This window comes from Peromyscus leucopus, chromosome 11 (assembly GCF_004664715.2).
Source record: "Peromyscus leucopus breed LL Stock chromosome 11, UCI_PerLeu_2.1, whole genome shotgun sequence".
In the NCBI taxonomy this organism is placed as follows: domain Eukaryota; kingdom Metazoa; phylum Chordata; class Mammalia; order Rodentia; family Cricetidae; genus Peromyscus; species Peromyscus leucopus.
In genome coordinates, this window is record NC_051072.1 from 6,018,220 (window position 1) to 6,043,886 (window position 25,667).

Below are 25,667 nucleotides of genomic sequence, written 5' to 3' on the forward strand. Positions count from 1 at the left end.
AATTAATTATTGCATTAAGTCAAAGACTTTGTTCCTTATCCAGTGTGGTAGCTTTTGACACAGGGGTTCATATTTCCATCCTCTGGGATTAGGGTGTGGGGCCTCTGGAAGGAGCCTGTTCCTGGCACCTCACTTAAATAGCTGCCCCTGTCAGCACAGGGCTGTGTGGCTGAGGATGTGTGGTGGTCACTTCATCCTGGAGATGAGGGACCAGCAGAGGGATTGGGTTTATCCCTTCATTGATAGTGGGGAGAATCGCTGGCCACTTTACATGTGGAGTCTTTCGTTTGTCCAAGTGGAGGTCGTCTTTTTGGAATTGTACAGTTCTGCATTCAGCTAGGCCTGGACGATGGCTGTCAGGTGGTTATACAAAGTAAACCAAAGCCTGCTGATTTATTTTCTTTCCCACTGCGAGCCTCCACTCCTTAGGCGCTGCAGTTCTGACAAGGCTTTTGATGTGGTCAGTGTAATGTGATGATTACAGGAGGAGAGTATTCCAGGTGGCTTGAAGCTTGGCTCGGGTTCTCTTCTGTAACAGGGCTGGAATGGTTTCTTGTAATAACTTATAACCGACCGTTCCTGGTGGAAGAACATGCTGTTTCTGCCATGTCTGTATTAGGTTTCAGTGTACAAGAATCATGTTTTAAGGTAAACACTGCTACATAGTGAAGAGCTATCAGTTGCTGCACTTTGTAAAGTATCTCCTTGTGCACTACTGGATTTTAAAATGTCTTTCCATTGTGCTGATTTTCCTATCTGGAACTGGAATTTGATTTTAATTTAAATTTGAAACGACTTTGAAGTGGTTTAAGTGAAGTATAAAGTACACTTTCATCCTCGTTTATAGTAAGTAGCAATTTTGAAAGACAATTTATTAAGTCTTAGGTATTTGCTTAGTGGAAAATTCAAAGTGTGTTGTATTTTAATTATACATGTTCTAAGTAAAAAGTAGTAGTTTGCACTCATAGTTACTAGTCTCTTACTCTGGGCTCCTGAAGGTGCCTGCCTGTTTTCTTCCTGACCTGGTTGTCTCTGCATGGTCACCAGCCTCTCTGTGTGGCTGCCTGCATGGAGGTTAGTGATGGTCCAGCAGATGATAGGCGTGAGCCTCCGTCCGGTACCACTGCAGGCTAAAGGCAGCTCAGGCTTGACCCGCTCTCTCCAGCCTGGTTGCCTTGTGCTGTTTCTTATACCAGGCAGCACAGAGTTGTCAGTTCTCGGTTTCTGGCTGGTGACGGGTGGGTTAGCCAGACTGTTTATCCTTCAGTTCTAGGCCAGCTCCTTCTCCTTTGCGTCTTATCACCTCAACCTCATGTTTTTCTTGAGGAATCTTATCAGTATCAGTCTGCTTCCCCTTCCGATACATCAGGTAAAGTGGAGAGTTCTTGACTAGACTGAAATAAACGCAAGTTTCATTGGTGTTAAACTGGGTTGCAGGGCAGACCGTGTACAGCATTTGGACTGCACAGGACTGACTGTAGCAGGCTATCACAGGGAAGACAGTATTCCCCGTGTCTTTACTCTGTGACATCACTTTCACCAGCTCTCTTGTGAAGCCTGAGGTCTTATTGAACTTAAGATTTAGTTTCTTCTCATTCTTAAGTGGAATCTGGTTGATTTGGGCTTGTGAAACTCACAATTCTATGCTGCTAGGCATTCCCACTAGAGTGTCCCTTTCATAGAGTTTTCCATCATGCTGATGGTGCCCCTCACCTCTGTATTTGTTCTGGGGAGGCAGAACCAGACGTAGGCTGGGTTTTCCACGAGCAGGTTGCTTTTTAACTTTGAAAACCTGTGTGTGACCACTGTAAGTTACAGGATGATATGACCACATGAAATTGGCTCAGCTTCTCATACATAATTTTTTTTCCCTTAAGACAAATATGGTCTCTTTAGAAGGCCTTACCAAAGTAGTTGATCCTTCCCAGCTAACTCCCGAGTTCGATGGCTGCCTGGAATACAACCACGAAGAATGGATTGAAATCAGAGTAGCTTTCGAGGACTACATTAGCAATGCAGCCCATATGCTGTCCCGGCTCGAAGAACTTCAGGACATCCTTGCAAAGAAGGAGTTGCCTCAGGACCTAGAGGGGGCTAGGAACATGATCGAGGAGCACTCGCAGCTGAAGAAGAAGGTGATTAAGGCTCCCATAGAGGACCTGGACTTAGAAGGGCAGAAGCTGCTTCAGCGGATTCAGAGCAGTGACAGTTTTCCCAAAAAGAACTCGGGCTCGGGCAATGCGGACCTGCAGAACCTCTTGCCCAAGGTGTCCACCATGCTGGACAGGCTGCACTCCACCCGGCAGCATCTGCATCAGATGTGGCACGTGCGGAAGCTGAAGCTGGACCAGTGCTTCCAGCTGCGGCTGTTTGAACAGGATGCTGAGAAGGTAAAAGCTGGGAGGGGCATGCCAGCCTGACAGAGGGGAGCTGCTGGGTCACGGGGTCTCCCAGCTAAGGCTGATGTGGTAACGTGAGGAAACAGAGGAGGAGGAGGAGGAAAGGGATAGGTCTGTAGTTCCAGTGTTCATCCCTTAGCAAAGGCCATTTGGAGGCCATCCTTAAGTCCACTTTTATTCACTGTGAAATACAGTGCTATTTTAGAAAATCTGAGCGGAAACTGCCGATGGTTTGATAAGAAGTGCCTGAAAAGCAAGCGAGAATGATTTTTTTTAAAAAGGACACATTGCATGATTGTGTTCTTAAAAGCAGTGATTATGTATAGATTTTCTGATAGCTGCCCTCTTCTCCAACAAAGCCAGCAAACCCTATTCAGACCTATACCGTGTCCTTTATAACAAAAGGTGAGTGATGCCATTAAAGATGAGTTACTAGGTGATGCGGGCAATAATGTTCGATGTTCTCATGTTCCATTCTTGTGTGCTAGAGACCCCAACTGGTCACAGTGAATGCTGCTTCATTACCCCATAATGTGTTCTTTGCAATGTGAAAGAAAAGGACACTTGCAAACAGGAGTGGTTTGCAGGCCATGGACTCGGTGAAGCAGTCACTCTTAACTTGCGGTTATTGAGTTTGGTTTCTCCATGGGCTGGTAAACATACTGTAAAGTAAAAAACTACTATAGCTAGAGTTTTCCTGCCTTGCCCACAGTCAGGACAAATCTCTATCACCTGCCAGTCCCAAAGCTGCTCAGACCCGGCCAAGTAAACACAGAGACTTATATTGCTTACAAACTGTATGGCCATGGCAGGCTTCTTGCTAACTGTTCTTATGTCTTAAATTAATCCATTTCCATAAATCTATACCTTGCCACATGGCTCGTGGCTTACCGGCATCTTCACATGCTTCTTGTCATGGCGGCACCTGGCAGTGACTCCTTCCACCTTCCTGTTCTTTCTTTTCTCTTCTCTGTTAGTCCCATCTATACTTCCTGCCTAGCCACTATCCAATCAGTGTTTTATTTATTGACCAATCAGAGCATTTGACATACAGATCATCCCACAGCAAACTACATTAGAAGTTTTTGATCCAGGATGCTAAAAGGACTTTTAGATACTGGGTGACAGTCTGTATCACTGGCTTACATGACACCTAGTCTTAAAACTCTCAAGTCCTTGGAAATATTTCGGTTAATGTTGTCAGGTTTCCTTGTCTGTCTTGCATGAGAGAGTGTACTATTTCAGCTGTTAGTAAGCTGCACAGATCCGAATGCAGAGAAACCCCAACACCCTGGTTCCAGCCTGTGTCTTCAGAGAGAGCAGCATGAATGACACCCAGGCTGATTTCTAGAAGAAGGGGCCTGAGCACAGAAGACAGGAGTTTCTCTTGGGTTGAGGGAGCCGGCCGAGTTCCTCCCCATGAGACATGACTTTCCTGGGATCTGCTGCCTAAGAAGCTCTTGCTTGCTCTCAGAGCTTAAACTCCTGCAAGCTCAGGGAGATCTCAGAGAAGCAAGCCCTCCACCCCCACCCCCCACCCCCGTAGCCCTTTCTCTTTCTGCAGTGACTCCAAGTTGTCTTTTTTCTTCTGGTAGATGTTTGACTGGATCACACACAACAAAGGCCTGTTTCTAAACAGCTACACGGAGATTGGGACCAGCCACCCTCATGCAATGGAGCTTCAGACGCAGCACAATCATTTTGCTATGAACTGTATGGTAAGCTGTTGTCAGAACCTGTGGAAAATGGGAGCCAGTTAGTGGCTGGAGGACTCACACCTCACACAGGCTGTGTGGGGCCTTCAGAGTGACAGTTGGTGTAGAGGTGATAATTGTCATTTTTATTTCTTATATGACTTTGGACAATCTGTTTGACCTCTTTGACCCTGAGTTGCCTAATCTATGAAGTGAGTACATTGTCTTTCTTTGATATATTGTGTTATTTACTTTGTATATATAAAACACTTTAGCATGGCTTTCAAGATGTAGTTAGTGCCCAAGAAATCATAATTAACACCTTTAATGTTATCTAATTAAAGTAGGTAAGGAACTCCTAAAAGTATGCGTGATGTCTCTTCCCTCCTTCCCACCTCATTTCCTATCTTTCTTTAGATGTAAGCGTTTTTTCTTATTTTCTACAGTACATTTGTGTTACTTTTCTCAATTAAACTTCAGTTAGGATATGATTACTGTATTGTGCTGTGGACAGCAGTTTGGGAGCTTTCTGGACCTTTCGTGTCTGTCCCTCATTCTGACACCCCCACTTGTCATCAGCCATCATGCATGCCGGACGAGGCCCACTGGCTTTCAGTCCTTACCGCTACCGCCTGCAGTGTTTTGAGGAACCTTAAAGAGTGAAAGACTAAATACAAGTACATAAGTCGTCAGTCTCTAAAGGAACCCTATTAGGGAATACCAAGAATGATGCTCAGTCAAGCATAACATACAAGCTTGAGGATAAAGTCAAGGCCTGAGTACTTGTAGTAGGGATGGCTCATGGCCAGATAGTACAGGCTCTGTGGGCCTGTGTGGATCACCATGCCCTGGTTGTGCTGAAAAATGATGGAGTCGTGAGGAATGAGAAACACAAAGACTGGTATAGTCTGCTCAGGAAATGAAAATGATGGACTGTTGAATCGAGTCTGTGGATGATCTCCATCCATGGTCCCCCAGGAGGACCACTTCAGTGGACAGGAAAATGATGAAGGACTATTGAATCGAGTCTGTGGATGATCTCCATCTGTGGTCCCAGGGGACATTTCAGTGGACAGAAAATGATGAAGGACTCTGTAATGATCTCATCCGTGGTTCCCAGGAGACTGTTTCAGTGACATGAAAGTGATGACTATGGAATCGAGTCTGTGGATGATCACTGTCTGTGGTTCCCCAGGAGGACCATTTCAGTGGACAGGAAACTGATGGACTATTGAATCGAGTCTGTGGATGATCTCCATCTGTGGTCTCCCAGGAGGACCATTTCAGTGGACAGGAAAATGATGAAGGACTATTGAATCGAGTCTGTGGATGATCTCCATCTGTGGTCCCCAGGAGGACCATTTCAGTGGACAGGAAAATGATGAAGGACTCTGTAATGGATCTCCATCCGTGGTTCCCCAGGAGGACTGTTTCAGTGGACATGAAAGTGATGACTATGGAATCGAGTCTGTGGATGATCACCGTCTGTGGTCCCCCAGGAGGACTATTTCAGTGGCCTGCTCTTCTCTCATTCTAACAGTTCTAACCAAGAGCCTCGGCATGTACTCTCCTGACAGACATCTTAAGGATTCAGAGAAAACAGCATTAACAAATCTGTGCAGGACCTTCCCCCACTTTTTCCAGGGTACTTTTGAGGAGAGAGGAATAAGAAAATGTCAGTTAGAATGGTAGGAGACAGAAACACAGGATGGCTTTGGGAGGACCTGGGTCAATACCCAACAGCCCAGAACCTTATTCAAAAGGACCTTTTATAACAAGGCCCAGGGGTGAGGCAAAGACCTCCCTCTTGCTAGATACAGCCAACTGCAGACCCTTCCAAACACCTGGTAACCACCTCCTGGTCAAATCATCCCCTTATGCAGCACTTCTGGGTAAAGCAAGCTCAGATTCTTGGACCCTGAGTAATTTGGGCCGCCACACAAATCCAGCCATTTTAGGAGATAAGAGAGAGAGATAAGGGACAGGAGGGGGAATGTAGATGGAAATGGAAAGTGTCACTTCTGAGTCTCTTCCCATGGAGACAGAGTATGTGAGACCCACAGCCAGAGCAGAGACGATACAAGCCTCAGTTTCCCCATGTGACAGAGTATGTGAGACCCACAGCCAGAGCAGATACAAGCCTCAGTTTCCCCATGTGACAGAGTATCTGACACCCACAGCCAGAGCAGAACGATACAAGCCTCAGTTTCAGAGCTTTCAGCCCACACTCGCTTGGCTCTTATTTCTGATGCTGGCAATTCTAAGGCAGGAAGTGTGTGAGAATCAGGGTTGCCTCCAGGGAACCAGGAAGCAGACAAATGGAAGGGAGCAGGGGTCCCAATAGACCCTGCAGAGGCACACCTACTTCCTGTAGCTAGGCCCATCTCCTGGTAGTGCCATCAGCTGGGGCCAAAGCTTAGCAAATGCTCAATGTGTGAGTCTTCCGGAGACACCCCAAGCCCCTAGCACCTTGCTTTTCATTTAAAGGAAGCTAGTTAAGCGTTAATATACCCACACAAGCCAGGAAGCATCTTCTCACCTGCTGTCACAGCCTCCGAAGTACCCTCTGCCTCTGCTGCTGCTTCGGACCTGCAAGGTCTGTGAGCCTCTGTGAAGGAATGTGGGGTGGACTTGTCTGGCCTCTCAGCCCGTGTGGTGGTAGGAAGGATCACCGAAGAGGGTGCAGGGAAAGACGAAAAGAGAGAGTGCTGGAGGTTAGGGCTAGGACTCGGGTGACCCGCGGCCGGCTGCGGCGGCGTCAGGGAGGAGGCTGCTGCACCACAGGACGTGCTGGCAGTGCGGCTCACAAGAAGGGTTGGGCAGACTAAATGAAGAGTGAATAGCAGAAGCCAGACCAGAACATGACAAGGTCACGAAAATAAAAATGCATGACTAATCTGGAATTTGTTGATTGTGGGCCTCCACTCAGGGTCCTGTCCCCACCCCCATCCTTGATTGTGGCGATAAACTGAAAACAGTGGAATTTAGAAAGCCACAACCATGTAAGATCATGCAAAAAGGAAAAAGCAGGCTTGCTTTCGTTTTAAAAGTCCCGTATGCTGATTGCTTTCTGTCAACTGATAGACTCAAGCTCAACAGAGCAGAAGAGCGTTACTTAATCTCAGCCCAGCATCGTTCCTCCTCTACCTTGGTTCACACTCCTGGGAGAAAGAGGGCCCACTTGAGGGAGGTTTTCTGCTGGCACAAAAGATGGCTTGGGTTTGTACAGAAAGGAGAGCTTGTCCTCACACTAACAGCCTTTGGTTGCTCAGTATCTGTTTGTCAGTCCCCAGGTTCTAGTCCGGTTCCTTCAGTTCTTTGGGATTATCTGTGGGCGGCCCTGCCATCTGGCTCCGTGCCAGGGTTGGAAGCCAAGGAGTGAGTAATAGAATATTTGTGTGGACCCCCTTGTGTGTTTGGTTGCTTTGTGCCTAACAATTATGCCTTTCAGTGCAGTTGATTGATAATATTACAGTTTTAAAAAGAGAATTTGGAATCCAACTCAGGGTGTATGGAAATCCAGAGAGTAAGGTACTTGACATAGGATGCCAGGTGATTCTGCTTTTAGAACTAGGGAACTGTTAGTAGGCTGACCACAAAGGCTCTCTGGGCTTCTTAGGAAGGAGTCTCCTGTCTGCACCCTTCAGTGAACCTCTCCCTCTGCCTCCTCTGCAGAACGTGTATGTAAATATAAACCGCATAATGTCCGTGGCCAATCGCTTGGTGGAGTCCGGCCACTACGCCTCTCAGCAGATCAAGCAGATTGCAAATCAGTTGGAGCAGGAGTGGAAGGCGTTTGCGGCGGCCTTGGACGAGCGCAGCACCTTGTTGGACATGTCCTCCATCTTTCACCAGAAGGCGGAAAAGGTCAGTACCTGTAAACCCCAGCCCACAAGGCGGGAGCCGGGACGTGTCTCCCTCTAGTCGTCTTGTGTAGCTGATTCTCAGGGGTCTTCATACAAGGTTTACTGTTGAGCTCTGCCGTCTCTCAGCCTCAAGGTGAAATCCGTGCTGTCTGTCTGTCTGCCGCTGTGCACGCTTAGGTAGTCACACATTTCAGCTCTTTACGTTTGTTTGCTTGCTTATTCATTTCGCATCTGAGACGGGGCTCTGTGTGTGGTTCGGGCTGGTCTGGGGCTTGCTGTGCCACACAGCCTGCTTCACGCTGGCGAGACCCCGCTCCCATACTGCCAATGCTGGGGTTATTACAGGGGTGTCCACCATGCCCGACTTTGTTTTTGTTTTTCACGGTGGTGGTGTTTTTTCCCTTTCCCTTTGTAAAATAACGAAAATCCCCACAAACTTTCTTGGGAGGATTGTTTCACCACTGTGCCTGTGCCCTGTGTGCGTCTGGTGTGTGATAACACACGTTGTGTCTCTCTGACCTGAAGTATGTGGGAAAGGGGTCAGGGGTCAGGGTTCTGCTCAAGACTGTATGGTTAAACACCCTCACGCGGACCATCCCAGATGCTCTGAAATCCTTGTTTTCAAAGGTTGTTTTTGCGTAGCTCAGAAGTTTCCGATTTCAGAGTTTCTCACTAACAGTTTCTCCTGTAATAGTGAGCGGTGGCTGCTGTTCTCACCCCATCCTCTCTGCTGTACCCCCCACCCCCATCACCCTTTATTCTCTGCATCAGAATGTCGCAGGCTGTAGAAGGCCTCTCACGAGCTTCGCCATCAGGGCGCTGTGGAGGGGCGCCCAGTTCTTGGTAGCCCAGCCAGCTGTGCATCTCTGCAGCTGGCTGAGCCTTCCACGATGGTTCTAAGAGGGACAGCTGGCTTCAAGCCTAGTCTCTCCATTGGCAGTGTCCCATCTTGGCGGAGGTGGCAGTGGGTGTCCTTGTGTTTCTTGTCAGGGAAAGAGGACTTCAAGGAGGCCCTCCACACCAGCACCCTGCCGTTCACTTTCTTTGTCCGGGACTGCTAAGCTTACTGGTGCCCCGCTGCAAAGATGGCGAAAGACTAGCCCAGCCTTTTGGCCTTCTGCAGCCCCAAGGAGGCCGCACCAGCCAGGGCGAGTGGGGATGGCTTTGGGGCCGGCGGTTTGCCGTCGATGAAACAACTTTGCGAAGGACCCTGACGTACTGTGCAGGGACCTTTCGCTGTGGAGACTGTCGGGGCAGAGGTGGGTGGTGACTTATTTAAAAGGAAGGTGCAGTGTTGGTGTAGCTTTCTCTCTTTTGAAGGGAGAAGACTGCTCTAGTAAGGATTTGCATGCTGGTTCTGAGAAGGACAAAGTTTCTTTTCTTCTCAAAGCAGTCTCTGTGGATGAGAGAAGTTGTCAATAAAACTAAGCAGGGCCCCGGCTTGCCCAGGGTTTCAGCAAGGCAGTCTTGTGTTGCACAAGATAGTAATTAGCAATGATCTCAACCCTAGAAACCTTTAAAGTGTGAAGCAAGGAAAGAAGCCAGTGGAAGATAAACAGGAAAAAAATCCTAATGGCATCACATGAAAGCGATGAGTGAGGCCTTCAGATTTCACTGTTGGGATGTCTTACTAACTGAGCACTTAACCGTTTGTATGACCAAGGATAAACAAACCCACACATGGAACGTGGTTTAAAGTAGCAGGCTTCTTCTTCAGCATGAGCTAGCATGCTCTCCATGACCCTGTGGCTACCTCTGCTCCTTAGGGTGCAGAGCAGATGCACTTGAACACCTGACATCACTGCTGGGAAAGGCAGATGCATGTCTTACCTGCCTCATCTTGAGTCGTGCTGTGTGGCTGTAGCAACTCACTAAGCCAAGAGGTGATGAATTGCTGTTGGGGCTGGGAGGCCCAGAAACGTACGAGACGACAGGAACACTAGGAGCTGTACCAAGCTGTTTCTTGGAGGCCACTACCCCGCTCCCAAGTCATGACATGGAGACTTACCATTAGTTCTGAATGCTCGGCCTAGCTTAAGCTCATTTCTGGCTAGCTCTTTTAACTTTTAACCTGTTTTTGTTTATCTACCTTTTGCCTCTGGGCTTTTTACCTTTTCTTACTTTCTTGCTGTCTCTGTGTCTGGCTGGCTGATGGCTGCCTGGCTTCTCGTCCCGGGCCTGTCTCTTGTTCTCTCTTCCTCTCATCTTCCTCTTTCTCCTCTGGAGCCCAGATTTCTCCTCTTAAATGAGAGGATTTATTCTCTCGCCCACCAGCCTCACCCATCCCTCTTCTGCCTAGCTGTTGGCCGTTCGGGTTGTTATTAGACCAATCAGGTGCCTTAGGCAGGCAAGGCGAAACAAATGCAGCACAAACAAGTGTAATACATCCTTACATCGTTAGACAGACGCAGCGTAAACAAATGTAACACATCTTTGCACAGTTAAAATCATATTCCACAGCAAGGAGCAGGGCACCTGGCTTGCGGTCATGGGAGACAGTCTAGAGTCTGTATGGAGGGATTCAGAACTGTGAATAAACCCAGAAGATCAGTCGCTGCTCTGACTTACTTAAAAATAATCTAAACGTATGCGTGCTATGGGGACATCTCTTCACCCATGTTCTACTAATAAACATTTCAAACTCGCAGCAAAGTTGAAAGAGCCCGAGGTATTCTTGTTTGGGTGAAATGAATGACTGTAATTTATAAGCTGGAAGACTGTGTTACTGGAGGGAAATTCATGGGATCCTGTCTGGGCGTCACAGTGCCCCAGGTCTCTGCACTGGCTACAGAGGAGGCACAGCGAGCTTAGGAAGGGCTGGAGAAGAACGGGCACTGCCTGTGTTCTGGACCTTGGTGAGTCCTGGGCCCAGACACCCGGCATGTGCAGGAGGAGCAGAGGAGACTTCTGCAAGTGTTTGCTTATGTTCTTCCCCTTACCAAACAGCAGAAACAGCCACGGTGTTCTTACAGCTCGGGGAAAACTGCAGCGAATAAGGCTAAGTCGGGTAGGTGGGCTCTGCAGATGGGCTCTGCCTTCCCTCTGTGCTTAAGCTGTCTTACAGCACATCCAGAGAGGACCAGAAAAGTGGACACCGTGAGTTAGGTTTTCATCTCAATGCCCTCTTTGACTCCCATCCAGGATTGTCACGAGGAACTTAAACCTGATTAGGGGACACAGTGCTTACATGCGTGGCCCACTAACTGCCTTGCTGATGGAAGCCGGCTTCTCTGTGAGGGTTACGTGCCTCGATGAGTGCTTAGCACCCCACCTTTGTCCCGTGAGCTCACCAGTGACTCTGTAAGTCACCGAGAATGATGCTTCACAGATGTTATGTTTTCCATAGATGTCACCACCGTTCTCTCATCTCGGGTCTCCACGGATAGTCAGGAGTCAGTGTCAATTTGTAGTAGACGGGAAGATGGGCCTCCAGTGTTAGTGACTTTATGGCAGATACCATCTAGGGGCCTGCCTTTACTTAGCTGGGTCATGTGGCATGTCCTCTGACCCTTTGTTTTAGGAAGATTTCATAGCAAGTATTTTTGGAATTATATTTTTAAACAACAAATTAAAATGACTTGATTTTTACTATATTTTAAAATCTCTTGAGTTTTAGTGTTAAGAATAGAGCTCATGTCCCTTGGCTAGCTTGTCACCACATGTGGCTTTTGAAGCCACTCAAGGTTAAATAAAATTAGTAATAGAATCATAATGAAAATAAGCATGAATTAAAGGAAGATTGAATTGTTCCCTGTGGCCGGAGTTGCCGTGCACATGTGGCCGGCAACTGTGCAGCTGGACCACAGACACGCGTTTCCACGGCTGCGGCACTGTTAGTGCTGAGCCAGCACACGGAGAGTGAGCTAGAACAGGATTGCCTTGTCTCATCTACAGCTGCATGGCTTTCTGTGCTTTAACAGTCAAAGATAAATTAACCACCAGTGGTTCTGTAGTTTGGGGATGTTTGCACAGCTCTTAACAAAATGAAATTAGGCTAAAGATCATTTTGTCCTTCAGTCAGCCTGGTGGAATCAATGGGGCCAGAGACGTAACGGTCCAGACAGTTGGCACAGCAGGGTTTGCCCACGCTCCTAAGCCTGGGCCTGGCATGGAGGTCGGTGACTGGAGTCGGTCCTCATCAGAATAGCTGCTCTGCACTTACATTAATATTCATATAAAACTACACTTTCCACTGATGTATAAAAGGCAACAGTCACTTAAAATGACGTGTGTTTTTATTAGGCTTGGGGACGGCTCAGTGGGTAAAGCACGTGCCACGTAAGAATGAGGACCTGCGTTCAATCCCCATCGTCCGTACAAAGCTGGAGGCATTAGTGCATATCTGTAATCCCACAACTGCTGTGGTGAGAGCAGGGGGCGGGGCGGGGTCCTCAGCAGCCCGCAGGCTAGCCAGCCCGATGGATGCGAGTGTGAACAACAGGAGCCCCGGAGAGCAAGGACCAGGGTCCACACTGTGGTGTAAGATGAAGTGCTAAACCATCTTATTCATAAAAACCCAGAGCCAGATACTGGGGTAAAAACTGAGCGATCAGGGAAGCAGAAAGAAGTCAGTCACGTTCTTACTGCTAGAAATCCTCAGCCCGAGAGAGGGCTACTTCCTGTGTACTCCTGTCTATATCTTTACTGTCTCGTCATCTCACTTCCTCTCTCTGCCCAGCTACATCACTTCCTCTTTCTGCCCAGCTCTGTCACTTCCTGTCTGTCTGTGCAGACCTCCAGACCTCTATGGTTAACTAGCACTGAGAATTAAAGGCATGTGCCACCATACCTGGCTCTGTTCCCAATGTGACCTTAAACTCACAGACATCCGGATGAATCTCTGCATTCCAAATGCTAGGATTAAAGGTGTGTGCTACCATTGCCTGACTTCTATGTTTAATATGGTGGCTGGCTTTATCCTCGGATCTCCATGTAATTTTCATTTATTAGAGCACAAATAAAATATCATAACACTGTGGCACTTGCAGTCACACACAAACACACACCTGAACGAACTGACACACCCGAACGAACAGACATACCTGAAATACACACACACCTGAACACACACACACACACACACACACACACACACACACCCATGAACACATACACACACACACACACACACACACAAATGTATAAAACAAAGGACAATGATTTATACACGATTGTCCTCTTATGGAATATACATTTGGGTGATTTAGGCATGGGTCTGAGTTAAATAATTGAATAGACTACCACTTAAGTATCACTTTGGAAGCAGACAAAGAATATGCAATATTCCCATATTTTCATTTTATTTTTTAAGTAAACCTTTTTTACAAATGCTTTTCTTCAGAGTCAAGACTTAATTCTTGGTTTATGGTAATAACAATATTCTCGTGGAGTGGGAAGATGTTGGAAGAGCATATTAGGTAGGGGGGGGGGGTGGGGGAGTTTAGCAGGGAAAAGCTATGTCTGGAACAGCTGTACAGTATTAGAAGCGAAATAAAAAATTAAAAAAAAAAAAAAAAAAAAAAAAAAAAAAGAAGTAGGTTGTGCTATGTAGAGTGATCACTGGCATGTTTGGTTCATGTCAAACTTGCTAAACTGTTTTCTCCAGGTTTCTGTATTGGTGCCTCTGAGCTAGATTCATGGTCCATGCATGGAAGCGCTCACATATCCTGTGATTTCCATGGCCAGAGGAGAGAAAAGTGTTCTATTATTATAGAATTCAGTTATTATCTAGAAACGAAAGCAAAGTGAGATAAGACAGAGAGAGGAACTCTGAGGTTTGTGCTTGAGTATGTTTGTTTCATTGTCAACCCTTGACTTTTCTCAGGAGGAGAAATCCCTCTGAGTAATAGCCAGATAGTTCACAGTCTAGGACATTTCATTCCCTCTCTGTCTCCTCCACTGCCTGTGCTAGGCAGGGTCGTCAGGAGGTGGGGAAGGGGATATTGAGGGAGGGGTGGTTTGGAAAGAATTGCCTGGAGGACCCTAGCTCCAAGGTACACGCTTAGAGTAAATTAGTCTGCTAAGGAATTATTCAAGGCCTCATTCTGAAGCTGTCAGTCATTTCTCCCTCACTCATTATACTCAACTTTGCAGAGTATCTGAGGTAGCTGAGGTAACTCCTTTTCATTTTCTGTTCAGGATTACTGAAAAAGAGACATCTTGGGTTGGTTCAAGTAAGAGAGCTCTCAGCAGCTAAAAACATTAGCTGCTCTTCCAGAGGCCCAGGGTTCAATTCCCAGCACCCACATGACAGCTCATAACTGTCAAAAACTCCAGTTCCAGAGGATCTGGCACCTACAATAGCAATTAGCGAGGCAATTCCACATAATTTATCTGGTAATTAAAAGAGGTTTATTTCAGGGGCAACTTACAGCCACTAAGGGTCAGCTACAGGATCTGAGAGAGATGAGGTGCAGCTCAGCATAGTCCTCTGGAGAACTCTGACTTGATCTGCAATCCAGCCTACAGGTCCACGAAGAGCCAAGAGAGCAAGCACGTACGCATCTCTGGTCTTAAGGGGTCTTGGTCTTAAGGGGTCTCTACCCCAGGGGCAGGTCATAAGCAGTTACTCTCTGCCACACTAGGGGCAGTGTTTGAAGGTCAAAGCTGGAACAGCTACCCACTACATCTCCCCCTTTTGTCTAAATAAGAAAATTCTAACCTAACACAAAACTATATACAATAGGAATGATTATCAAATATTGTCCAGGAGGAATAAGGGAAAATGACCTAGACAAGATGGAACTACAACCAAAGCACATAATAAATAAATTCTGGGGGAAAAAAGACATCTTAAAAACGAGTTTTCTTCAGTGTTACAAGCTCTGCTTTCCCTGTGCTGGAGGTCCTGGTCTGGCCTATGCATCCCGCTAATGAGTGTGGCCTCTACCTGAGTACATAGAAACCGAAACATGGCATCAGGTTGTACATAAAGAAAGAACTTTTTTAAAATTATTATGTAGTCATCCAGCAGGCTGCAGGGAGGCTTCTGCAGAGGAGGGCCCAGGGAGAGCCTGCTGTGGATTGGATGGGAGCTTTGAGGTTCCTCTGCCAGTGGAGTGGGTGTCCTTGTGCCTCTTCACTGGTGTCATGTTTCTTCCCTGAAGGAGTTCTGTCTTGTGGGACGGATTTTGACCCAGTGCCATGAGAAGGCCGTTGCTCGAGTTGAGCTGGCTTCCTCTGCATGTCCGTTCTTGAAAAGCCCATTGCAAACTATCTTTGAGTCGGTCTTAGAAGTTTTTCTTGAAAAACAACTTAAGTATTTTGTTATTTCAGGAATCTGCTGGGTGGATGCAGTCCTGTACTGATTTTAGTTGTTTCAGAAACTGGAGATGAATGAATGCATAGAGATTTGATGCGTGGCCTCTGGCCCTGCTCCCCATTAAACGGTGAACTAGGGTAGCATCTAATTACGGCAGTGTGCCACGAGAAGCGTCTTACCTCTTCTTAGGAATACACTGCAAGTCTGCGTTTGGGGTGCTTGGCAGTGGCTCTTGTCTATGAGCTAATTAATTGCTGGCTTGGACCTGATGACTTATAAATAAAGGTCAGCCAATGCATATTGGAAGAGGGTTCCCAATGACTTATTAATTGGTACTAAGTGCAAACAGAGGGAGAGAGTGAAACAGCACTGAAGATTACTCAGCAGCATCCAGCTTGCCTGTCCTGATTGACGTTTATAGAGCACGCTACCCAAGAAACACTTAAAATGCACGGGGTGGTTGTGTGTGTCTGTATGTGTGGGAGGAGAGGTCTGGGGTAATCTTACGATGACTCCCATTGCCTTGAGAGCATTAGGAGACTGCATGGAAGTGGTGGTGGCAATCAATGTCAGTGGTTCTCACGTTGGTTGAGGGATGCTTGAAGACACCAGAAACCACAGGCTGTCTGCTGTCACTGCCGGGTGACCTGACTTCAGACCCTGAGGTTTGCATGTACAGAGGATTCCATGAGCCGTCAGTACGTGGGTGACTTGTCTCTCTGAAGCTCCTGTATACTGTGAATAACTTGAAGGTTGCTCTCCTTGTCCCGAGAGTTACACTGCTTTCCCTCTGCCAGCCGCCTACCCTCTGCCTTCCTGCTGAGCATAGGCCTGTGAGGGACTGGCCTCAGAGAGGTTAAACCCATCCTCTGGGTTGCCATCTATTTGGCTTAATTGAATTAGTCTCTTTAATTGGGCCTTCTGTGCTTTCTTTTGACACTTAACTGTGAAGGATTCTGATAGCATCTCCCTCCCTAGGAAATTTCGCAGTGATTTATCACTATTGATGAGTGCTGGAGGTGGATGGTGGTGGTGGGAGGGGGGGGTGAAGGGGGAGGGAAGGGAGTGGGGTGGCCTTGGAACAGCAGTCAGCATTGCAAGCTGAGCACTCCAGGCTACCTCACCAATCTCCTTCTCCTGATGTTTCTTCTGAAAGCCTGGAGCATAGGCAGGCTGCCTTCCCGGCCTGAGCTGAATATGAATAGTTCAAGAGCCTTGGTCTTTCCTGTAAGTATGCAGGAGGAAAAGTAAAGCTGCAGACAGATAACCCCCCACCCCCATGAAGCCCACCTGCTGCTCAGCCCTCTTGGGCCTGAGAGGGGAGTGGGGAAGAGTGGACATGATGTTCACCTATGCTGGGCTACAGGGGAGGTAGGAGACAGGATTTCATCGTGGACTGGGAAAGCCAGTCAGGAGAGAACAGACAGACAAGGCCAGACAGTGTTACTCTGGGGCCATGAGCAGCACACATCAGGGGTCCCATTAACTGTAGCTGCTTGCACCAGCAGCCGCTTCCCCAGCCTCTGGGGGTGGAGCCCAAGACCCACATCCCAGTGGAGAATCAGAACAGCCATTTTGCAGTGATCTCCAACTATGGTATTATTTGCTAACATTCTCCCTCAGCTACACCACCTATCAAAACCGTGTGGTAGAATGTCTGCCTTTCAACCTAAATGATTAGTGATTGATAGAAATAATTTTTTTTTTTTCTTTTTTTTAACCTCTAAGTACATGAGCAATGTGGACTCGTGGTGTAAGGCCTGTGGTGAGGTCGACCTTCCCTCCGAGCTGCAGGACCTGGAAGACGCCATTCATCATCACCAGGGGATCTACGAGCACATCACCCTCGCTTATTCTGAGGTAAGGGTGTGTTTTACTCAGAGCGCAAGGCATCGATGGTTTTAAATGATAGCTCTCAAGCTGCAAATGGAAGTTTTGGGCAGCTCAGGAAAAGCTCTGTGTTCTGTTAAACTGTTTATTCACCCAGCATTTGGATTTCTGTTAGGTAGGGTGAAGGCGGAGAGTAAAGCCTGTGGTGGCCAGAAGGCAGTTTTTGCATGGCTTGAGACTTTTGGAAATGGGGTGCCTATATTTCTGTCTGTTAAATAATCAAAATGCCAGCCTTCTTTCTACATGTGTTTGGGAAACCTGCATTTGTATGCTATATAGTCCAGTCAAATTCAATTTAATCTTCACGAATGAAGCTTGTTCATGAAGGGAACCATGCTTCATTCGCATGCTCTGGATTGTGAAACATTCACTGTTTGCCAAGCACTGTGTCGAGCTTGCTGTCTTAGACATCCAGGCGTGCTAGTTACTTCTGTACAGGTGTGACCACAGTACCCAACAGAAGCAACCTAAGGGGAAAGGTCTATTTTGACTCATGAGTTTAGGGCTCAGGGCTCCTCACAAGAAACAGGGAGACAGAGGCCGGAACCAGGACCAAGTTAACCTTCAGACACCTAGTCCTGGTGACCTACTTCTACTTGCCAAGCCCACCTCTGGATTCCAGAGCATCCACACGGTACAGCGGCTGTGGAACATTGAAGACATGAGACCATGGAGGACCAGGCACGAAATGTGACATTTTCCTTGTGAGTTTTAAGGTCCTACATTACGTGCTTGTTGCATCCCTGTCTCACTTTCTGCTGCCAACTTCTTTTTTTTTTTTTGAGACAGGGTTTCTCTGTCTGCCCTGGCTGTCCTGGAACTCACCTGCCTCTGCCTCCCGAGTGCTGGGATTAAAGGCGTGCGCCACCACCGCCCTCTGCTGTGACTTGTGTACCATGCTTTGTGGTACAGATTTTAGACAGATTTGCGCTCACGGTTCTGAGGTGTGCACTGTCACTGCCCCTGCAGTACAGGTGAGGAGGCCCCTGAGACACCGAGGTGATATGACGTGTTGCCAGGTCAGCTGGTAGAGTGGGAGAGCGGCGTGTTCCCATCTAACAGGCTCGGTCACCTCTCTATCATGTCACTGGCCGCGACCGCGCGGTGAGGACCCAGCCGCAGAGGGCTTGCAGAGTGTCGTCCTTGCCCGTGTCTTGTTGACCTGGCCGTGAAGATAGGTGGTGTCTTAGGGTTACTGTTGCTGTGATGAAACACTGTGACCGACCGAAAGCAGCTTGGGGAGGAAAGGGTTTATTAGGCTTCCACTCCTGTATTTATCACTGTTCACTGAAGGAAGTCAGAGCAGGAAGCTGAGGGCAGGAGTTGATGTCCATGGGCAGGTTAAACGGACGTGCAGAGCACCACTGTTCTCGGTTCAGGTGCAGTCCTGTGGTGGTATTCTAATTGTACTGAAATGTGATTTTGATTGTATGTTAATAAATAAAGTCGCCCGGGGGTCAGAGCTATTAGAGCCATAGACAGAGTGTGGCGGTGGTGGCACACGCTTTAATCCATAGATCTCTGTGTGTTCAGGATCAGCCAGCATGGAGACATATGCTTTAAGACTAGGGGCTGTAATCAGACAGTGACGAGGCAGTCATGTGTTGGGTTACAACAATGAGAAGGCAGAACAATAATACTATAAAAAAGTCGTACAGACAGGAAGTAGTTTTTTTTTCCCGGGAAGCTGGGACACCGCAGGCGGAAGGGTGAGATTTTAGCTCTGAGCTCTGACCTCTCCGCTTTCTCTTTTACATTGTTTCTGTGTTTCTTATTTAATAAGACAGTTGGATACATCTACACAGTCCAGTCTGCTTTCTGGCACACTTACCCTTGTGCCTAACAAGTGTGTCCTTTTTTTTTTTTTTTTTTTTTTTGAGTACTATTTTCTGTTTTCTCTGGACCGCTGATTCTGTATTTCTTAGTTGAGCATGCACAGCTAGTCAGTTGTTCAGTGGATTAGCTGCTTACACGAGTGCTAGTCTATTACAGTCCAACGGAAAACTGGAAGAAGCTTTCATCTTTAAGTCACGCTGACTCCTGAGGATTATGTGATTGCTGAAAGTGATCAGGTTCCTTCCCTAGTGTGCCATTTCTGCGCACAGCTAGTTCTGACGTGTAGTGAAGGAAGTGAATGGTTCTAACACGTGCGCACGAGGGAGCCTTCAGTCACCTACTCTGACAGGAGTCTTGCTCCCACACTGCTCTCTGATGACCGTGGTGGACCTGCACCAGGCACCTGTACCCCCCGCCCTCCCCAGACTGAGAAGGCGTCACGCAGCCTTTTTTTCTCAGCACAGCTGGTGAAGCTCTGCTTATGGGACCAGCTGAGAAAATGCATGGCGTACACCAGACTCACTTGGACCTGACTGACGTCGGCACTCTTAGCTACATACAGAATCTCTAATTATTTTCCACATCCTGTAAAATGGGCATCTTGACTCGGAACATACGTTACCTATGGTGTAGTTTTGTTGCAATGTAAATTGGCACTAATAATTCAAAATAATTTGACGGGAAGAAAGAGCCTCCCAAGCTGAGGTCTTAAACTGTATTTTTAGCCTAAGAACATGTTAACAACAGAACTATAAACTCAAGAAGACAGCAGTTTGAACTCAACTGAAAAGATTTTCAGAAAACATGACAATTCTTTTGCCTGTAAATTATAAAATTGTTTACGACCAATTGAAAAGTAGTAGAATGGCACCTCACTTCCACATTCCTGGACCCAGACCTGCCCGTGTTTAACATGTAACACAGTTCTGCTCTCCCTACACTGCCCCTCTCTTAGTACAGACTTCCTTTCTATAGACCCATTCAGAGTCTCCTACTTTTCTGGTCCTAGACACTGTCAAATATCACATTAATATGTCTTGGCCATCTCTTTTCCTGCCTTTTATGTCTTGGATGGTCTTTAAAAGTACAAAATTTTCATTCTTAGCCAGACTCTATTCCTAGGCCCAGGCAATCTCCCACTTCCCTCCACTTAGGGCATGCCCTCCTGGTGGGTTTCCGTGGTGATGTCACTTTCAGGAGCCCACATAGTTGCCCTGTGACACCACAGGGTGATGGTGATGCAGCATGCCAGTCTCTGTCCTTATCATACTTTGTCCCACATCCCAGCATCCACAGAGGACTGCTGCCACATTCGTGTGGTTCAGTAACAGTCATCACTTTCCATTGTTTTTTTCTGTGCTTGTGGGTGGTTTTTCCGTCTTGAGAAAGAGGCACTCTCCCTCTTTCTCCTATAGAAGCTGTACTCAATGGGTTATACCTGTTTCTCTGTTTTGATGCCTCCACTGTCCAGATTTGGCCTCTGGCCATTGGCTATGCCCTTGTCCTTTGAGCACTAGCATCACAAGATGCTCCAAGATCTTCTCGTACCATCCCTGCTTGCTCCTGGGGTCAGCCGTCTCAACTAGCAAAGTAGACCCTTGTATTGTTATGTACTATTTAGAAAGTAAGACCAGAATGCTTGTTTGCTTGTGAGGGATCAATGCTTCTATGCTCTGTAAGCACAGTTAAGAGTATAACACACATGTATGTGGAGGTGCATGTATCTGTCTGCACACCACTCTCCCACCATTCACATACACACATACAAACATACACACCCTATGCATTCATCTACTCATACCTTTATTCATCCATCCATCCATCCATCCATCCATCCATCCACCCACCCATCACCCACCCCTCCATATGCACACTTGCACATGTACATATAAAATTCTCCCTGTGTCTGTTTCCACCTGTATTTTACAAATACACATGCTGACCTGTTTCTCCACTCCAGTTCCACCGGGGGCCTTGGCACCCTTTCTCCTCAGTGCTCATAAATCCCTTACTAGGCAGCAAGAAACCTACTTTCTGTGTTTTGTTTGTCAACCGATGTGTTCACTCTGTGTCCCTGCTGTCTCCCAAATGGGTAGTGTGACGGCTCTGTTTCCTACTTCTCTGCTGCTCACTCTTTAGGAAGCTGAGGGCTCTCACCCCTCACTACCTCTGCTCTGCATTTTCTCCCTGACAGAAAATGAGGAAGACTGGACTGCTCTGATTTTTTTTTTTAATGCTTATCCCCTCCCCCCCATTCCCAACCAGAGTTTTCAAACTTGCTTTAGAAAGCAAGGAATAGCTTCTTGCGCTGCACCTCAAGGTGACAGACCTCCACTCTGGGGTTTCTTCTGTGGCAGAGGGACGGCCGTGCACGTGACTTAGAAGCCACTGATTGAGAAACAGTTCTTTGTCTTTTTTTGGTTGGTTGGTTTTGGTTTTGGTTTTGGTTTCTGAAACAAGGTTTCTCTGTGTAGCTTTGGTGCCTGTCCTGGATCTCTCTGTAGCCCAGGCTGGCCTCGAACTCACAGAGATCTGCCTGGCTCTGCCTCCCGAGTGCTGGGATTAAAGGTGTGCGCCACCGCTGCCTGGCTCCTTTGTCTTTTCTCAGGAGCCTTGGGTCTGCAGCTCCAGGGTCCTGTAGGCTGCACTGTCCGTAAGCTACTGCCTTTCACGGGTGCTTCCTTCTCGGCCTCACTGTCTCCTCTGCTGTCTCCACTTCACTTTTTCATTCAAGGACAACGTCTTCATTGGTCTCTCAATGTGGGAAACCTTCTGATGCTTTTTCAAAGCTCAGGCACCTGCTTTACTTTGTCTTATTCGGTCCATGCCTGTGTTACTGCTGTGTGCATCGTAGTCAGACAGAGAGATCAGTTAAGTCATGCCCACGGCAGACTTTTGAAAGAGTCAGAGGTGATGTCGGTGGCCCCGAGTCCCTGCAGATGGTACTTTCATTTCACAAAGCCGGTGTTTGAGGCTAGGTTTTGTGTATTTTGCCCCTTTTTTCTTAGGTCTCTGGCCTGTCATTTCCTAACACTTGTGGATGGACACCATCCCTCTGGGCCTCACTGACTCTTCTCAGAGTAGTGTCTGTTTGCTCTTTGGTTCTCCGTTGGTCTTGCAGCCTTGAGCAGTGAAGTCCACATGTATCTCTTTGGGCAAGTGAAGCATCTTCCCTGAAGGCTCTCAGTTCAGAATCTGACTTGCTGAGAAATGCAGAGAACCAAGTGTTAGAGCTAGGCTAGGCCAGCCCCAGGAGGTCCCTGGGGGGTGGTTTTAGGGCAGCTCACAGGGATCCACATAATAAATAGGGTGTGCTGTCTCAGTCATTGGGAGCTGCCCAGAAGCATACTAGCAGAGATTTTATACAAATTTCCCCTGAATGTTAGGAACAAACACACCTTTGATATAGTAAGCTTAAATTTGTCTGTAGTTACAGTTTGCTTTTGTCAGTTCTTGCATTTTCCCAGCTCATGTAGGTATTAAAACATATTTGTTCATGCATATATTAATAGAATGTTAATCTTTATAAAATGCGATTTGATTGCCTATCAAGTCCCATAGCCCCGTGTTCCGATCCTGGGAACTCTTGCCCTCTGATAAGGAAGTCTGACTTTCTTTTCGCAGCTGCTCTGCCTTGGGCAGCAGCGTGGCCTCTAGAAAGGCCCTGGGTGGCCCCTAGACGCAGCATAAGCATCACTTGCTTCTGTAGTTGAGGCTATTCAGACTCCACCACCCACTGAACAACACCAGCTTCATGTTACCTCTGAATATTTCAAATGTCTTGTTTTTGTTTGTCTGTGTGCTCCTGCATAGGTGACTACCTTCTGTCATTAATTTTTTTCTGGTTATTGTGTATCATTTAAAATTTTCTGTATGGAACAGCTACAGTATTTATAAAAATTGTAATGCACTTTTTCATTTGTTACTATATTGTCAAAAATAGGGAAATTTTGCTCAAAGTTATATAAATATACATGATGTGTTGTTTAATGTGCTTAAATACCACTTTTTGGGTAGCAAATCTGTGGCAGCTAACTGGAGTAGAATTGTTCCTGTCAAGGTCTGTGGAATCGACATGGGTAGACTTGCGTCAGGAACTCTGTGCTATCCTTTCCAGTGGGCAGGAGGGGCTCAGCCTCAGGGTTCTTGCTGAAGCTACAGCTGCTGAGATCAGATCACTGCTACATTGTACTAAGTGACAAGCTGGAGCTTAGGGATTCTTTCTAGGGCCAGTTCAGGGGAAGTCAGTCATTTGGAGCAACTGTTGAGTCTCCAGAGATGAAGCACCCGAGGGTGTAGCGGAAGCAATGCTCCTGACTCACCCTAGATAAAGTGTGTAGGTGATTTCATCTTCTCTGTAGAGTTTATATGCACAGAAGCAGTGTGTATGCTGTACTCGGTTAGACACAATAGAAAGGTGATTGGTGAGCAAACATATTTCAGTTTATAAACATCCAAGTTTCTGCATCTACCCTAGAAGAGACTAGGCGTTCAGACAGGTCACACATGTAAACCTGTTGTGAACGGCACTAGAGATGCCTTCCATCAGGGAAGTACATCCTGAGAAGGAATTGACGGGGATATGATTTTCTTGAGTTAGTTGTGTCTCACAATATGTTCTCAGAGTGGCTTCTGCTCTGAGAACGTGGTCATGGTGTTCCTGGAAAGAACAGTAGTGCTCCAAATGGACCAGAAAGGGGAAGGGGCAGTTTCTCACTATGTGCCGATCCATCCTTAGACGAGCGCCCAGCCTCCCGCCTAGCATAGGAAACTCAGGTCTTCCCCCGAGTCACTGCAGAGCAGGCACACAGACTGGCACACGGTGGCTTCCAGGGCAGCAGATCTCCCCTGGCTGGTCTTACCCGTTTTGTTTCAGCTGGCACTGTCTCTGGTTAACACGGCTCTTTCTTACCCAGGCACTGTCATTGAAGTGGTGCTGTCAGCTTGTGTCAGATGAGTTGCAGACTCCCAAGCCTTTATAAGAACAGTCCACAGTTCCTGCAGAGGCCTCGATGTCGGCCGGGAAAACCACTGTGTTATGTTACATTTGGGGCGGGTCAGAGGGGAGCCGGTTCCAGAGCTTTCTGGTGCAGCACTGTGCTGTGCAGGCCCTGGGTGAGCTGTCTCTTCAAGGTCCGATGCATCCCAAGTCAGTTGGCATCTAGGCTGTTGTCCGTTCCCTTAACAGAACTCCACGTGGTTTCAGGTTTCGAAGTGTTAAGCAGGAAGGAAGGTCCTGAGAGGGTTCCTCAGCACCCTGTCTTACGTACATACTCCACTATGTTTTCTCATCAGGTGACTTTTTTTTTTCCTGCTGCCTTTGGCATAATTATTCATAATCTGAAGAATCCCAAATTGGAAAAACACACACTGCTTATTGTCCACATCCACTGCCCCGTTTCTTATTTCTGTGGATAGTCTAATGCTCTCATTTAATTGCAATTTGATAATTAACTGCCGCAGTATAACTCCGTGGTAGTGTTCCAATCAGAATTACTTCTTTAAAGTTAATATACTAAGTAGAATGGCATTTTAGTTTTGTTTTAATTTTGTAAAATGTAATTGCCCCTTGGGTCCATCAAAAAGTTTACTTCTTACCTGGTGTTAATCAATCACTGATTCTGACTGAGGTTTTAAGATCCAGCACCAGCACTGTGATGACCTGTTGTATTTGCTCATAATAACTCACGAGAAAGTTCTTACTTTGAGCTTCAGTTCACAGTTACCCTACGAAGCAAGTGGGTTTGTTGATTCTGGTTACACAGGCAGATGGAGAGCACTGTCTCTGTCTTTATGCTATTGCAGGTTTACTTTATTTTAACTTGGTGTTCTATCATGTTTGGTTCTAGGATGTCATTGGATAATTGATGGATGGTTTTACATTTTATTCTATTTACCTGTGGTTGCATGTGGCTGTGTGTACACACACGTGCACCTGATCACAGGGTCTGCCTGCAGTCTGGGCAAAGCGTACATGCTGAACAATCTCTCCCATGTGTTGTGAGCAGGTGAGCCAGGACGGGAAGTCTCTCCTTGACAAGCTCCAGCGTCCCCTGACTCCGGGCAGCTCTGATTCCCTCACAGCCTCCGCCAACTACTCCAAGGCTGTGCACCATGTCCTGGACGTCATCCACGAGGTGCTGCACCACCAGCGTCAACTGGAGAACATCTGGCAGCACCGGAAGGTGCGGCTCCACCAGAGGCTGCAGCTCTGTGTCTTCCAGCAGGACGTTCAGCAGGTGGGTGCCCATGCCCTTTGCAGAGTGCTAGCCCTGGTTCTCACCCGGGGAGGGTGGGGGCGGCGCTCTGGCTTCTGACTGTGACCTGATGCTCTCGGCCACTCACTCTGCTGGGCTGACACTTGGAGTGAGCGTGGCCTGTGATAATAATACTGATTCTGTTTTCAATGTGGCTGTTGTTCCTCTAAGGTAGGTGGTGCCACCGATGGTGTATGGCAGGTGCTTAGCAATGTGTCAGGTGGACTGTTATGGCTGTTCGTTTCTGAATAATCAGCATCTTTTTGTGACTGCGGTGGTAGAAAATAGGGTAAGTTGGGGTCCTCAGCCTGTTCTGTCCGCAGCTGAAGAGGACTCACGCAGGGGGAGCATGCAGAGTGCGACATAGTGAGGACAATAGTTAACGCGTGCCCCTGCCCTGAAACCATTGGGAATTGGGGTGGCAGTGTGTGAGTCCTGCGGATGGAGGAGCCTGTGTGTAATCA

At 47.3% G+C, this 25,667-nt stretch overlaps 1 protein-coding gene across 1 annotated transcript in view; it reads left to right on the forward strand.

Moving 5' to 3' along the window:
• Positions 1-25,667, forward strand: part of Trio (trio Rho guanine nucleotide exchange factor) — a 317,342-nt gene that overhangs the window by 125,726 nt on the left and 165,949 nt on the right. Inside the window, 5 exon segments of the mRNA XM_028868161.2 lie at positions 1,878-2,390; positions 3,995-4,117; positions 7,769-7,960; positions 16,949-17,080; positions 24,955-25,185. Of these exon segments, the coding sequence (XP_028723994.2) occupies positions 1,878-2,390; positions 3,995-4,117; positions 7,769-7,960; positions 16,949-17,080; positions 24,955-25,185 (1,191 nt within the window).